Consider the following 15078-nt stretch of genomic DNA (forward strand, 5'->3'; position numbering starts at 1 on the left):
ACGGGCCTAGCCGCTCCGCGGCATGTGGGATCTTCCCGGACCGGGGCACGAACCCATGTCCCCTGCGTCGGCAGGCAGACTCCCAACCACTGTGCCACCAGGGAAGCCTCGAAGGGAGTGCTTTTAAAAACAAAAATCACACAAAGGTGCCTCATAGCCAAGCTAGAGTTCCTGCCGCAGACCCATCCTGGGGGTAGTGGGTGTGCATGTTGGGGAACCTGGGGTCTTGGCTTCCATCCAGCCACATGTTCCCCATGCCCTATAGCGGTGGTGACACTGATTGAGGATGGGAAGAATGACTCTGTGTCGGCTGAGTCGATGTCGCACAGGTGGCGAGGTCCTGGCTGCCGGCCATCCGACAGCTCCTACAACAGCCTGTACTCCACGTGTCTGGAGCTGTTCAAGTTCACCATCGGCATGGGTGACCTGGAGTTCACAGAGAACTATGACTTCAAGGCTGTCTTTGTCATCCTGTTACTGGCCTACGTGATTCTCACGTACATCCTCCTGCTCAACATGCTCATTGCCCTCATGGGTGAGACGGTCAACAAGATCGCACAGGAGAGCAAGAACATCTGGAAGCTGCAGGTGGGTGCTTGGCGGGGTGTGTGCAGCACGAGGGCGTCGGCTGCTCTGGCTGCTGCTCAACACAGCTGGGTGCACGGGCCCCTGCACGCTTTGGGGAGGGTGCAGAAAGCCTAGCCAGGCCTCGGGCTCAGGCAGCAGCCTCTCCCTCAGTTGGCTCCCTCTGGCTCCTCCCACAGGGGTCCCTGCCCAGGGTCACCAGCGGGTGTTTGCAGACTCTGTGTCTACTGTGGGCTGGGCAGTCCCTGGTGGGAGGAGATGGAGGGTTCAACCCCACGGGGGTGCCTGTTGCAGAGGAACTCCATCTAGAGTGGGCACCAGAGACCAGACTCAGGAAGCAGCTAATATGGGATGGGCCCTGAGAGCTGCATCTTTGAGACACCTGGTCTGCATCTGCCTTTCCAACTAATAATAAAAGCATCATTCTTCTTAAGTAGCACTAGCTCTACACCAGGTACTGTTCTAAGTGTCTTACTTACATGCTTTCTTTAATTCTACAATAATGCTACCAAGAGGGCACTCTCACTCTCCCCGTTTTTGGATGAAGGCACGAGGCGTAGAGAAGTTAGGTATCTGTGTCCAAGGTAACCAGTAAGTGGTCCAGCCAGGACTTGGCACAGGCCGTCTCACCCCCGAGCCTCTGCTCTTAACCACTACACTACGTTGCCCCTTTGTGAGCTCCTCGGGGAGGGACTGGGGCTGGCACACTCCATCTAACTCATGGTTGACCTGCCCAGACCCGGAAGGCACCAGCAGCGCCTGTGCAGGTCTGAGCTCTATCCGTGGATTGTGCACCCGCCTGGCTGTGGGAACCAGCCTGGTGCAGGGGGTTCTGGAGGTCCGGCTCGGAGGCGCAGGGACGGGGAGAGACCCTGCAGACGCTGATCTTGGCAGGTGGCACTGGCAGCCAGGGGCGGCTCCTGGATGAACCCTCTGCCCCTCTGCCTTTTGTGTCGTCCTGCAGAGAGCCATCACCATCCTGGACACGGAGAAGAGCTTCCTTAAGTGTATGAGGAAGGCCTTTCGCTCAGGCAAGCTGCTGCAGGTGGGGTACACAGCTGATGGCCAGGACGACTACAGGTGGTGTTTCAGGTAATTCCCAGGCAAGAATCAAAGCTTGGGGAACTTGGGGGCTAAGCTATGGATACTGGGACCCACCCAGAGCCAGCTGTGTGTACAGGGGCCATTCCAGGGCTTAGCACGGGTATGGAGGACCCACCTGGAACCAGCTGTGGGAACATAAGCCTTTCTCAGGGTCTCTTGGGCCCAGTCATGAACATAAAGGACTCTCCCAAGGCAGCTGTAGGTACAGGGGCTGCCCAAGGGGTTGACTGTGGACACAGGGGCCCAACCATAGATCCCAGATGGTGGGACCCAGACATGAAATACTGGAAAATGAGGTGTCCAGAAGGGGTCACCTAGCGATCAGGGTCGGAACCAGGAATCCAATCTTTAAAGTTCGTGGGTCCCACAGTGTGGTCAGAGAACTCATCTTCTGGGGTGGTGTCCAAAAGGCAGGCCCCTCTGGGCCCTCCTCTCGCCAGCTGTGTCTCCCCATCCTGGTCTACGGGCGTGGCCTGCGGGGCTGGGAAGCTGGCCGTGGACCACCAGCTCCGTGCTCCCTCACCTCCTCCCCTTGCAGGGTGGACGAGGTGAACTGGACCACCTGGAACACCAACGTGGGCCTCATCAATGAAGACCCGGGCAACTGTGAGGGCATCAAACGCACCCTGAGCTTCTCCCTGCGGTCGGGCCGAGGTGAGGGGGAGGCGGGCAGTTGAAGCCTTGGGGTCCCCCACTCCTGGAGCAGCCCCAGGTGTCAGCCACCCGCATAGTCATGGGCGCGCCCGTGCGCTCTCGCCCGCCTGCACGGCCCGCTGCTCCGTGTGCCCGTGCCTGCTGGCTCTGCGCGCCCCCCTGGTTGTCAGTGCCCCAGAGGAAGCCGCCAGCCCACGTCCAGCCTCCCTGTGGGTGCCCTGTCTCCTCCTCCCCAGTCCTCCCACCCAGCGTCTGCCCTCAGCTCCGTGAGGCTTCCGGGCACAAACAGGGACTCTCACCTCGCCCAACACATCCAGGCAGGCAGAGGAGGGAAGAGTGGGAGGAGAAAATTTACACCTTGAACAGAGGAGCCCTGTGGAGAATCGCTACCCCAAAAAAGTCCTTTAACCATTAATGGTAAACATTTTAACAGTGGACATGAAATGAAAGGTCCGATGGAAGATATTTACCTAAAAATGAGACAAACCTAGTCTTATATTGAACACATTTTGAGTTAGCATTGCAACCCTGCACTAAGTCTGTTTTTCTTTTTTTTTAAAGTTGTGGTAAAATATATATAACGTGAAATTTGCCATTTCAACCATTTTTTAAAAAGTGTACAATTTGGTGGCATTAATTATATCCACAGTGTTGTGTAAGCATCACCCTTACCTATTTCCAGAATGTTTTCATTATTCCGAAGAGAAACTCTGTACCCATTCAGCAGTTATCTCCATTTCACCCTCCTCCCAGCCCCTGGTAACCTCTATTCTACTTTCTGTCTCTATGAATTTCCCTATTCTAGGTACTTCATATAAGAGGAATCACACAATGTTTGTCCTTTTGTGTCTGACTCCATAATGCTCCATGGAATGTATATACCATATTTTATTTATCCATTCATCTGTTCACTGACATTGGGATTGTTTTCACCTTTTAGGCTAGCGTGAATAATCCTGTGAACACTAGTGTACGAGATTCTTTTAGATTTCCAACTTTCCAGTCTCTTGGGTGGTAGTAGAACTGCTGGATCATGTGGTAATTCTAGGTTTAACTTTTTTGAGGAACTGCCAAACTGTTTTCCAAAGCAGCTGAGTCATTTTACATTCCCACCAGCAACGTACCAGGGTTTCATATCCTCACCTACACTTGTTATTTCCTGTTTTTGTTTTGATTATAGCCATCGTAATAGATGTGAAGTAGTATCTCATTGATTTACATTTCCGTAATGACTAATGATTTTGAACACCTTTTCAAGTGCTTATTTGCCATCTATAGATATTCTTTGGAGAAATGCCTATTCAAGCCCTTTGCCCATTAAAACATTTTTTTTTTAATTGTTGAGTTATAGGAGTTCTTTGTATCTTCTGGATATTAATTCTTTATCAGATACATGATTTGCCAATATTTTCTCCGATTCTGTGAGTTGCCCTTTGATGTACAAAACGTTTATTTTGATGAAGCCCAATTTATCTATGATTTTCCATTGTTGCCTATTCTTTTGGGGTAATATCCAATAAATCATTGTCAAATCCAATGTCAGGAAGATTGTCCCCTGTGTTGTTTTTGTTTTTGTTTTTAAGAGTTTTGTAGTTTTAGCTCCCTAACATTTTTAAGTTGCTCTAAACCTTGGACTGTTTCCCAGAGTTCTGACTGCATTGGTTCTAAAGTTTCTGCCTTTTTAAAAAATGTTTTTGTGGAGGCATGGGTGTTTGGAGCTGCCTACTTTGCCAATTTGCTGATGTTGCTAATTCTTTTTTTTTCTTTAATTTTTAAAAACAAATTTATTTATTTTATTTATTAATTTTTGGCCGCGTTGGGTCTCGGTTGCTGTGTGCAGGCTTTCTCTGGTTGCGGCGAGCGGGGGCTACTCTTCGTTGCGGCGCACAGGCTTCCCATTGCGGTGGCTTCTCTTGTTGCAGAGCACGGGCTCTGGGCATGTAGGCTTCAGTAGTTGTGACGCACGGGCTTAGTTGCTCCGCAGCATGTGGGATCTTCCCGGACCAGGGCTCGAAACCGTGTCCCTTGCATTGGCAGGAGGATTCTTAACCACTGTGCCACCAGGGAAGCCCAATGTTGCTACTTCTTAAATGAACAAATGAATCAAGTGTTGACCGTGTCCCTTGCATTGGCAGGAGGATTCTTAACCACTGTGCCACCAGGGAAGCCCAATGTTGCTACTTCTTAAATGAACAAATGAATCAAGTGTTGATAGTTTTTTTTTTTTTTTTTTTTTTTTGCTCGTTCGGGGAAAGGGCATGATTTCTCAGGCAAACTTGCCTGTTAGCATGACACTGCATGTTTGATATTGCTTCATAGAGAAGCTCATTTTTTTATATTTCACAAACTTTAAAAAGTATACTTTATTGAGATGTAATTTACATACAATAAAATGCACACATTTTAAATGCACAGTTTGATAAGTTTTGACAGATGTACACACTCAGGCAACCACTACCCCACTCAAGATGCAGAACATTTCCATCACCCCAGAAAGACCCTCATGCCCCTTTGTAGTCAATTCCACCCTCCCCATTCCAGGTAACTATCTAATTTCTATCCGTATAGATTAGTTTTATATCAGCTTTTGTTTACCTGAAAATGTTGATTTCATCTTCATGTTTGAAGGTTATTTTCATTGGCTATAGAATTCTAGGTTAACAGGGTTTTGTTGTTGTTGTTTTTAATTTTAACACTTAAACTATGATTCTCTGCTGTCCTCTGGCCTCCATTGTTTCTGATGAAAATTCACCCGTAATTTGCATTGCTGTTCTCCTGTCTGTAGTGTGTCTCCCCGCCCTCCCCCCGCCCCCGCCCCCAACCCCAGCCCCGGCTGCTTTCAAAACATTCTCTTCATCTTTGGTTTTCGGCAGTTTGACTAAGATATGCTTAGGTTTGGTTTTATCCTGCTTGGGGTTTGCTGAGCTTCTTGGATCTGTACATCAATATGTTTGGAAACATATTTTGGAAACTATATACACTTTGCTTTAGTCTCCCTATCTGCTCCTTTTACATGCATGTTAGACCATTTGATATTGTCCTGTGGGTTTCTGAGGCTTTGTTCATTTCTCCTCAATTTTTTTCTATTTCTCAAATTTGATAATTTCTATTGATCTGTCTCCAAATTCATTGACACTTTCCTCAGTCATCTCTAAACTGCTATTAAGCCCATCCAGTGAATATTACATTTCAAGTGTTAGGCTATTGCTTATGGAATTTCTATTTGGTTCTTTTTTTTTATAGGTTCCATTTCTCTCCTGAGATTCCTTAGCTGTTCCCTCATTAAGCTTATGTTTTCCTTTGGTTCTTCAAACATATTTATAATAACTGCTTTTGATTGTCCACCTACTAAATCTGCTAAATCCAACATTTGGGCCATCTTAGGGTCAGTTTCTATTGGCTATTTTTTTCCTGGCTGTGAGTCACATTTACTTGTTTCTTGTATGTCTAGTAACTTTAAATTGTATACTGGGCATTGTAATAATATGTTGTAGAGACAGTTGATTGAATTTTTATCCTAGTTGGCAGTTCAGTTACTGATGAATCACCTTGAACTTGTGTAGGCTTAGTTTTAACCTTTATTGTGGTAGATCGGTGGAAATGCCAAGGTATTTGCCAATCCCATCAAACTTGTAGGACTCAACCTCCAAACTGTTTCCACTGTGGATCTTGTCGGGGCTTGGTTTGAGGCTTTTTAGGGTGGGTCTTGAGTAGATCTTACTCTAGTGCATGTATAGTAAGGAGGGTATTTCTGGTATTTTAGCTTGATCCTCAGAGTAGAAAAAGGGTGGTGAGGAGGTTTCTCCACTGGCAGAGCTGGATCTCCAATATCCCTCAGTACAGCTCAACTTCTGGTGTATCTGTCCCACTTTCAACCCCATGGCAGCCACTGTCTGAGAAGCCTGTGCAAGTACAGCCCAACTGTCAGCCAAGGACTTGGGGGGACCGCACCCCAAAGGCTTCTGGACCTCTACCCCTGCAGATCCCTTCTTCCTCTTCTCCTGCACCCTGTCCCACAGATTCTAGCTGCTATGGCTGCTCAAAATTCTGCTCCCTTCTTCCTTAGCCCAGAGGCACTGCCACACTCTGCTTAGACTCCAGCTCACTGCCCTGTAGTCTGAGAACTTGTCCCTAAGCAATACGTTAGGGCGATCACAGGGCTCACCCTGTGAATTTCACTTCTCTCAGCAATTGCAGCTTCTCAGTCTGTTGTCTTATGCCTGAAGACATTTGCTGCATGTATTTTGTCCAGTTTTATGATTGTTTATAGCGGGATAGCTAGCCCAGTACTAGATACTCCATCAGAGCTGGAAGTGGAAATCTATTTTATTAAGAGGCTTACTTTTGGAAAACTACTCAAGGGCTTCATCAGTGCTCCCAAGGGCCTCCTGCAGTCCTATACTTTCTCCACAAGTTTCATTAGAAGCACTCCCCATGTCATGTCATAATACTTATTATCTCTTTTTCGGTTGTTAACTGGTCCAGCTTCACCACAGAGCCATTCAAAGATGGCTTCGCAAGTGATTTGAGTAGTTTTCCAACGTTGCTCTTATTGATTTCATGAAACCACACACCTTTTTTACAAGATTTGCTGTTTCACTTTGCAGTTGATTTGCACGGTGTTTGCATGACATTGTTGGCTGTTTGAGGCATCGCACATTCACTGTGCTATTAATAAAGACATTGATCCAGTGGCAGGGATACACACACACTCATGTTACTTGGGGAGGGGCTAGGAGATGGTTAGAGGATCCCTGGTTTCACACCTTTTGTTTTCCTATACAACCTTGTAACAGTGGAAACTCCCATAATGAATAGGCAGATTATTCAGGTAACAAAGAACTCGGCCCACCCACATAACACGTGTGATTGGGAAGGGGTGAGGGACCGCAAGAGAGAAAGGGCAGGGAGGAAAGTGGTCAGTAGCTGAGCTAGGGAGAGCGTGTGAGGGGGTCTTCGTACCAGGACCGCGGGAAGCAGGCAGTAGGAGCCCCATGCCTTCTTTGGGGCCCAGGGACTGGAGCTGGGCCGAGCGGTCTCTGAGGCGGGTATCCCCACCATCCATCCAGCCAGAAGATGGTGTCTTCAGTGAGCACCTGGCCTGTCTCCCCGTGGAGGCTTCCTTCTATGCCTTCCCTGAAACATCCTCCTGGTGCTTGTATCAGGCTGTGGTGGACGGCTGCAGGCCAGTGTCCACCTGCGGGCCCAGGGGAAACCCAAGGCCTGGAGAATTCAGCTGGGAGGTCACAATGGGCCCAGCCTCCCATTTTCCTGATGCCTTTGAGATGTGACCAGTGCAGCACACCAGCAGAGGAGCCTGAACTGTGGCCTGAGGGCGAAAGGTGTGAATTTAGGCTGGTTTTCTAGAAAGATCAGACCCAAGATGGCCAGCCAGAAGGCTTGGCTGACCGGGGCTCTGGCAAGTGGAAGGAGAGCACGTACAGCTGTTCCTCTTGGCTGTCACTTCTCTGAGGTTGCTGGGGGGAGGGAGGGGCTGGAGATCGCTATGCGGGTGACGGTGGGTCCCCCTCAGGGGCTTCCTGGGATTTCAGGCCACACATGAGAGCCCACTTCAAGGCCCAGTGTCACCATGGTTCCCTTGGCATTGTTCCCAATCTGCTATTCCCTGGTGGGGCCTGAACCCCAAATCCTGATTCTTTGGCTGGTGTTCATCACCCTGCAGCTGACCTGTGTGGAGCCGCTCCCAGGGCAGCCCCAGCATTGCTCTCCCTCCCACGTGGGCAGGGAGGAAACCGAGGCTGAGAGCAGCAGGCACTGGACAATCCTGAGGCCACACAAGCACGTCAGGGTGGGGTCGAGGAGGAGAATTTAGGAGCTGCCAGAGCAGATGAGGCTCCTTGATCAGGTGAGGAAAGAGGAAATGGCACTGACCCCTGTGCTCCGGAAGCACCGATGTGCTTCTGCCCCCTTTTATCTGGAGGGTGGTAATGCCAGCAAACCACTGTTTGGTATCGTTTTGCTTCTTCCAAGGCAGTAATAGTGTTTCATCTTTCAGCTGCAGGGAGGAACTGGAAGAACTTTGCCCTGGTTCCCCTCTTAAGAGATGCAAGTACTCGAGAAAGACACCCTACCCAGCCTGAGGAAGTTCATCTGAAGCACTTTGCGGGGTCCCTCAAGCCCGAAGATGCCAAGATCATCAAGGATTCCGCTGCTCTAGGGGAGAAGTGAGGGACCACACAGGGTGCTCTCAACCCTGTGGGCCCCTTAGGAAAGCCCACTGTCTCCGGTAGGAGGGTGTGTAGGGGCCACCAGTGATGCCTCAGCAGCCTGGCCCTACCAGCACCCTCCTCGCAGGCCCTTTCCTAGACCGCACGGAACAAGCTGCAGGAGGCATGGCTGGATGCACGGGTAGAGAGAGTCACGCAACCCTCACTGTCCCCAACTGACTCTCCTAACACAAAAGAATATTGCTTTCCGGTTTTTACTGACTTTATCAAACATGGCGAATGAGAAATCGCCACGTGCATGTATGCGATGCCCCAGTTTCCTTTGATTTTATATTCCTGGAAGTGAAAGGCAGCGAAGCCCGGGGAAACACCTTTTAGAGCAAAACACTTCTTTGAGATAAAATGCCGAAGCCCTTGTCTAGTTTGTGCTTAATATATCCCCTGTCCAGAGTGGTCTGGGGGTAACGGTGGTTGCTCCTCCGAGAAGGTGGGGGAACCTGGCCCCATTCCCAGCTCTGCCAGAATCAGGTGTTTCCGGAGCGACTCCCTCCTTCTGTGTGATCCATCACAGTTCCAAAAATATTAGCTCTATCACTGTTCAAATAAAAGTGCAGAACCGTGTCCCAAAGCCACGTGGCAAGAATTTTTTTAATGATCCTCCCTGTGTGGTGGCCATGGTCCTGCTCGCCTGCAGTGGTACCTACTTCCGCCTCTACTCATCCTGCCATGCATCAGATAAGTACATAAATAAATACATATGTCATATCAAGTGTGAACTCCATGTCAGTCATTGAGCCGGCATAGCTCATTGGCTCCATGTGGTCTGTGTGTGCACGTGTGTGTGCGTGTGTGTACTACCTTGTATGGCTAGGAGCCTCTGGTCATGCTTTAGTCGTTACCCGTGGGTGAGGGCACTCCCGCATGCATACACCTACCATAGTTAGCAAACTGTGGGCCAGGGACCGAATCTGGCCTGCCACCTGTTTCGGTTAACAAACTTTTATTAGAACACAAGGCAACCATTCATTTCTGTACCGTCTCTGGCAGCTTTCATGCTACAACACAGAGCTGAGCAGTTGCAAGAGACTGAATAGCTTGCAAAGCCTAAAATACTTCCTTTCTGGCCCTTTATGGAAAAGTTTGAGGATCCCTGCTTTATGGACTTGAATGTAAGAAAGAATGATCTAGGAAAGCCCTCTGTCCCAAACACTGGCGGGTTGTGTTATGTCTGTGGAGTGTGGAATGAGCTGCCTAGTCGTGAAATTGTTGCATGTTGATTCTCAAGATGAAGGATGACGTTAGCTGCGGCCGGGCTTCAGCCCTTTTGTGAGAGGTCTATCCGGAGGGAACACTGGGACCCCGTCCTCCAAGTTCTCCAGAAGCACGTCTACCTCCACACACAAGCCCAGCAGAGGATCCTGAGTCTGGCGGACGAAGTGGCCAGGCGTGTAGTGAGCCATGGCCAGACCAGGGCAAATGAGCAGAAGAACACTGACGGCTAGAACGCAGGGAGTGTTTATGCGAAGTGCTCCACGTTCATTATCCTTTAAGCTTCCTAATAGCCCATGAAGAGCTATTATTAGCTCCATTTTAGGGATGAGAAAACTGAGACTGGAACAGTTAGTAAGTTTACACAGCGAGTAAACAGCAATGCCTGGGTCTGACCCCAGGCAAATCTGACTCCAAAGCCCGAACTTGACTGTGGTGCCAGGCTGCATGGCAGAGAACGGGCTGGGGCATGCCAGCCTAGCCCAGGGTTGGAAGGGAGATGTGCGGGCTTCTGCTTCCTGTTTGGGTTTGGGACTCCTTGCTTTACCCGTAGGCCTTCCTCAGAAAACGTGCAGGCAGTAGATATTTTCAAATTTCTGCAAATTGGATCAAACCTCCAAACTCAGCACTGGAAGGAATCTTGTGGGTGTTCTTCTGTAAAACGAATGATTACAACCTTTGTGTAAACCCGGGTTGTTTAAAGGAGGACACCCCTGCAACTAGCTTGGTCTTTTTTATCTGTCACCGTCTCTTGATCTCTCTCCGTTCCCGTGTCCTCCACTCTCCATCACGCGGAGGCAGCATTAGTCAGTCACCACCCAGAATCCCTGATGGGAGGGCTGCTCAGCGCTGCTAAACCAGGGCCAGCTGTGGCCACTGGGATACAGACGGACCCGATGCTGACCATTGGGTGGGTCTGCTCCGGCCTGAGGCTGCTGATGGAACTCTGCCTGGCTCCTGGTCCCCCCTCCTTCCTCACTGCACCAAGTGAGGCATTTTCTAGAGCAGGTCAAGAAGTCGGCCCCTCCCTGGCTGCACCCCCTCCCCCGAGACCCCTCCTCTCCCTTCTCCCTCCTGGAGGAGAGGGTACCTGTGGGCCTGCAGCCTGGGCCTGATGTCTGCAGGGCTTGGGAGGTGTGTGTGTGTGTGTGTGGGGGGGTCTTCTCAACACTTGCCTGGTGTGTCCCCCTAAGGGGTCAGGGCTGACTCAGTGGCCTGGGGCCACTCAGTTGGCTGCAGCCAGACTTGAGTTTAGATGTTGCCCAAACTCGTCACCACAGCTTGAACGTGCCTGTGTCTCTTGCCTCTGAGTGCCTGCTCCGTGGCTCTCCCTGTGTAGACTGTCCTCCCTCCTCCCAGGTCCAACCCAAATGCTCTTCTCTGAATCGCTCCCCCATCTCCCATTAGAAGCACTTCCTCCTCCTGGGTGGCTTGAGTCCTCTTTGTCCTTGTAACCTGTCCGGTGGGGTTACAGTTCCTGCCCGAGCCTGGCTCCCACGTGGCTCACAGCTCCTTGAGGGTAGAGAGACCACTTTCCCCAGTTCGGAACCCCACGCTGGCCCCTGGCTTCCCTGCCTGGCCTCCCACTGTAGGCTCTCATGATGTGTTGGATTAAATAGGATTGAATGCAGACCAGCCCCTGCTCCACACCCAGCGGAGGGGGCTCCCTTTTCTCCTTGCTGGGCACACTGTGTACCTTTGGGTGGGAGACAGAGGCCTTCTGAGCCAGCCTGGCTGTTGAGAAGATGTGCTAACACAAGGCAAAACGCAGGTGCTGAGATTGGGCAACAGCCTCACCCTTAGGGCTCAGAGGGAGTCAGCCCGAAGCGAGCAGGGAGGGGGGAGGGGCTGAGACAGGAGGGGCAATTAATGGAGCAATAGAGGGCGGGCTGTGTTTGGTCCGACATCCGGCTTTAATGGAGTTTCAGGCAGTGATGAGACTGGGATGTGCGCTTAGGAACTTTGGGGCTCCTTTGACTTCAACTGCCAAAGCAGCCCCCTACTTCACCCACAGCTGAAGGCTGTTGGCCCCGGAGCCTGGTTTTCGGCCCCTTACTGGCCACAGGTCCTGCTGTCCCACGGCCAGAAGCCTGACCCACCTCCTGCCTCTGCCCAGGCCTGGCAGCTTGTGACAAGAGATCAAGGGAACTTGCCCCCTTTGGCAGCCGAGGACGTCCCTGGCACATCAGTCACCGGTGCCATCCCTGTCAGCGGAGACTTCCTACTCCATCCCAGTCCTGCCTTACCTGTGGGAACAGGTGTGTAATTCCTGAGTGACTCTTGGAGAGCAGCAGGGCCACCCCAGCCTTGCTCTACCCCCACTCCCAGCTGTGGCCTGGGCCGGGAGGGAGGGCTCAGAGTCTCCCTTCCCCTGATGCTCTGGCCTTGGAAGCAGGTGGCCTGGCAGTTGCTGGGAGAACGAATGCAGGACAAAAACAATAATAGTTAATAGCTGTCACTGTTTATGGAGTCCTTTCTGTGCTCTGGGCCTTGTTCTCACCTTTTCTACATGTTCTCTCATTTAAGCCCCGTGGTAGCTCCGCAAGGTGGGTTTATTTTGCACGTTTCACACCGAGGAACCTGAGTCTCAGGAGAAATGACCTGCCCAAGGTCATACAGTCTAGAGGTGATGCTGTCTGCCACCCAGGTCTGCGGTGCATAATTTCTGGTGGGAAGCATTGAATGGGGACTTCCTCTGTCTCTGAGCGGACTTGATCGCAGACTTTGAAGGACGGAAAACAAGTCTTGGGGGTGGCCATTGTGAGGTCAACCGGGCCAGCCCTGGCTGTGGCCTTGCCTCCCAGAGGTCGGGGCTGAGCACTCGACGGTTCGTTTGGCCCTCCTACCAGCAGGATCTCTGACTTCTCACAGCATCCTTGGGAAGTAGTTATTATGAGGCCCATGATGGGAAGTATCAAATACAGGAGAGGGAAGAGTTGGGACCAAAACTCCAGCCTCAGCACCTGCTGCCTCCCCCGCCTTCTCCTGGGCCGGGGTGAGGCTGCCCTGTGGGCGTGGGGCTGACTCAGGCAGGGCAGGAGGGCGGTGGGCGGGCGTCGCAGCTGTGGCTGGTGGGCGTGGCCTGCCTGGCATCAAGGGCAGGTGACCCAGCAAGTTCTGCCTCTGACGCCTCATTCCAGCCATCCCTCTGCCTCTGATGAGAGCCTCTCACCACCTCAGCTATAATCCTACTGGGGGGCCTTGGGCCCCGGACATGCGGTGATCTGAGAACAAGGGCCGCCACTGCCACCTGGACCTCACCAGGGGAGTCTTGCCGAACAGGTAGCCAGTGCCCTCCAAGGCCCCAGGGTGCCCGGAGCGAAGACCTCAGGTGTCCCTCTGCCAACTGGCCTCAGGGGAGGGCTGGGAGGGAACTTGGGTCTCTAGCAGGGGAAACAAAGCTGAATGTGAGCTCTTGGCCACAGGGAGTGTGTGAGAGCACAGGATATGATGGATGTGGGAAACTTTCCCCTCCCTGAGATTTGGAGATATTGGGGTGGGAGGACAGTCATAGCTGCCCAGGGCAGAGGTGAGGCTCCTGTCACCCCCGCAGGCCCCAGGGACGTGGCTCTCCAGGGCAGCAGTGTGATGGGAGCTCAGGATGGGATGAGATGGCCCCAGAGCTTGAGAGGGACAGGGCACAGGCGGCTCATAGGAGCTGAGTCAGCATGCCCCGGACGGGGGGTGGGCCCTGTGGCCCCCCGGGCCTGGTCAGTCTCCCAGGAAAGGCCATTCCAGTCAGTACCAGGTCTTGGGAGGCACTTCCCAGGTGAGGACGCCCAATTCCAGATAGAGTGAGGGCCAGGCCTGCAAGAGAGTCCAGCAGGTGGGAACGCAGGTTTATGGGGTGACTCAGGGAGCTAATTAGAGCTGCTGCAGTCCCCGGCCAGAGTTCTCTGACCCCCTCCTGCTCCAGCAGGCCAGGACTATCCCGTACTCACCGGGCAGGGCAGAGAAGATGGAGCAGCCAGCGGTCATGGATGAGAGACATAGGGGGGCCATTCAACCCATTTTTCAGAAGGGAAAACAGAGGCCCAGGGAGCGGTAAGGGACATGCCCTCCATCCCTCCCTTCCAGTGTTGGCCCAGCCCAGCCTTTAGCCCCACAGGTCATTTGGGGCTGAGGGAGGTGGTAAAGGCGGCCCATCCTTATGAGGCTGTGACTGTGGATATGGCCAGGGACCTGTGTGCTGACGATCCTCTCCCAATAGGATGCTTAAGGGCTCCCCAGAGCTCCCTGCCTCTAGGTGCCTACACTCCGGGGCACCCCCTGGATGACGTTCCTCTCCCAAGATTGCTCACGTTTAGTGGGGTGGGGCGCTCGGGCAGGGGAGGAGGCGCTCCCATTTCCAAGCCTCACTGCAGTCTGCAGACAACCGATCCAGACACTGCCTCCAGGGGGCTCTCCTATTTGGGTCAGGATCACCAATGGCCCCAGCTCCACCCAGCTGGGCTCTTCTTACAGAAATCACCGCCCCGCCCCCCTGCCCCGGCTCCCTGTGACTCTGAGGGAGCTCTCTGAGGGTGGCTCGAGCTGAGAATGGCCCCCGCTAACTGCAGAGTCACCTCCTGTCCCCACAGCCCTTTCCCCTGCCCACCTCTTCCTCTATGGCCAGCCCACCTCCCCGCTGGCCCCCACAGCAGCCTCGTCCTGGCCTCTGGTCTCCTGCATCTCCCTTGTGCTGTCTCCTATAGGACCTGGATCCCTCTCACGTCCCCGCTGGCCCCAGGTTCAGCCACAGCTCCTGCTTCAGGCCCAACCGCTTCCCAAGCCTCTTACTGCGCACAGGTCCAGCCACACCAGCTCCTTGCCACTCGCCGAACTTTCTTGAGCCCTGGTCTTTGCTCAGGCTGTCGCCTCTGCGTGGACAGCCCTCCCCCCAGCAGAAAGCTCGAAGTTCCCCTCAGTCTCCTTAGAAGACATATCAGTTCCTCTTCCCAGTACCTCCCTCCAAGCCCCGCATGGGGTCCAGCCCTTACCGAGCATCAGTAAAGCAGGTCTGGACAGAGGGGGCTGGGGCTCAGCTGCTCCCTCCAGGTGGACAGATAGGCACGTGGCTGGTTACACTCAGGGTGGGGGAGAAAGATGATCAGTGTGTTAGTGGCAGAGAGCACCAGGGGGGTGAGAAATTAAAAAACCGGAGCAGCCTGAGGCTGTGTTACTAGGAGCATAGTGTCTAGAGGAAAGGAGGTGACATTCCTGCTCTGTTGAGGAGAATTCTAAACACAAAACCTGAGAAGGACGTTGAAAAAGCAGAGCTAATCCTCAGGAATCCACC

General features: G+C 52.4%; 2 protein-coding genes across 19 annotated transcripts in view; both read left to right on the forward strand.

Moving 5' to 3' along the window:
- Positions 1-9285, forward strand: part of TRPV1 (transient receptor potential cation channel subfamily V member 1) — a 33294-nt gene extending 24009 nt beyond the window's left edge. For 5 of the 12 annotated variants that reach the window (XM_055090138.1, XM_055090139.1, XM_055090141.1 and 2 more), the window contains 4 exons: positions 242-588; positions 1550-1677; positions 2228-2343; positions 8360-9284. In XM_055090138.1, coding sequence (XP_054946113.1) covers positions 242-588; positions 1550-1677; positions 2228-2343; positions 8360-8532 — 764 coding nt within the window. In that variant the 3' untranslated portion in view covers positions 8533-9284. Of the gene's footprint in view, positions 1-241; positions 589-1549; positions 1678-2227; positions 2344-8026; positions 8210-8359 lie in introns of all 12 variants that reach the window. The other 7 variants (XM_055090133.1, XM_055090137.1, XM_055090135.1 and 4 more) reach the window with 5 other exon arrangements.
- Positions 9286-12936: 3651 nt separating this feature from the next.
- Positions 12937-15078, forward strand: part of TRPV3 (transient receptor potential cation channel subfamily V member 3) — a 34098-nt gene continuing 31956 nt past the window's right edge. For 5 of the 7 annotated variants that reach the window (XR_008619432.1, XR_008619430.1, XM_055090934.1 and 2 more), the window contains exon 1: positions 12937-13082. The gene's annotated coding sequence lies outside the window, so the exon portion shown is untranslated. Of the gene's footprint in view, positions 13083-13716; positions 13845-15078 lie in introns of all 7 variants that reach the window. The other 2 variants (XM_055090936.1, XM_055090935.1) reach the window with 2 other exon arrangements.

This window comes from Physeter macrocephalus, chromosome 14 (assembly GCF_002837175.3).
Source record: "Physeter macrocephalus isolate SW-GA chromosome 14, ASM283717v5, whole genome shotgun sequence".
NCBI classification, from domain to species: domain Eukaryota; kingdom Metazoa; phylum Chordata; class Mammalia; order Artiodactyla; family Physeteridae; genus Physeter; species Physeter macrocephalus.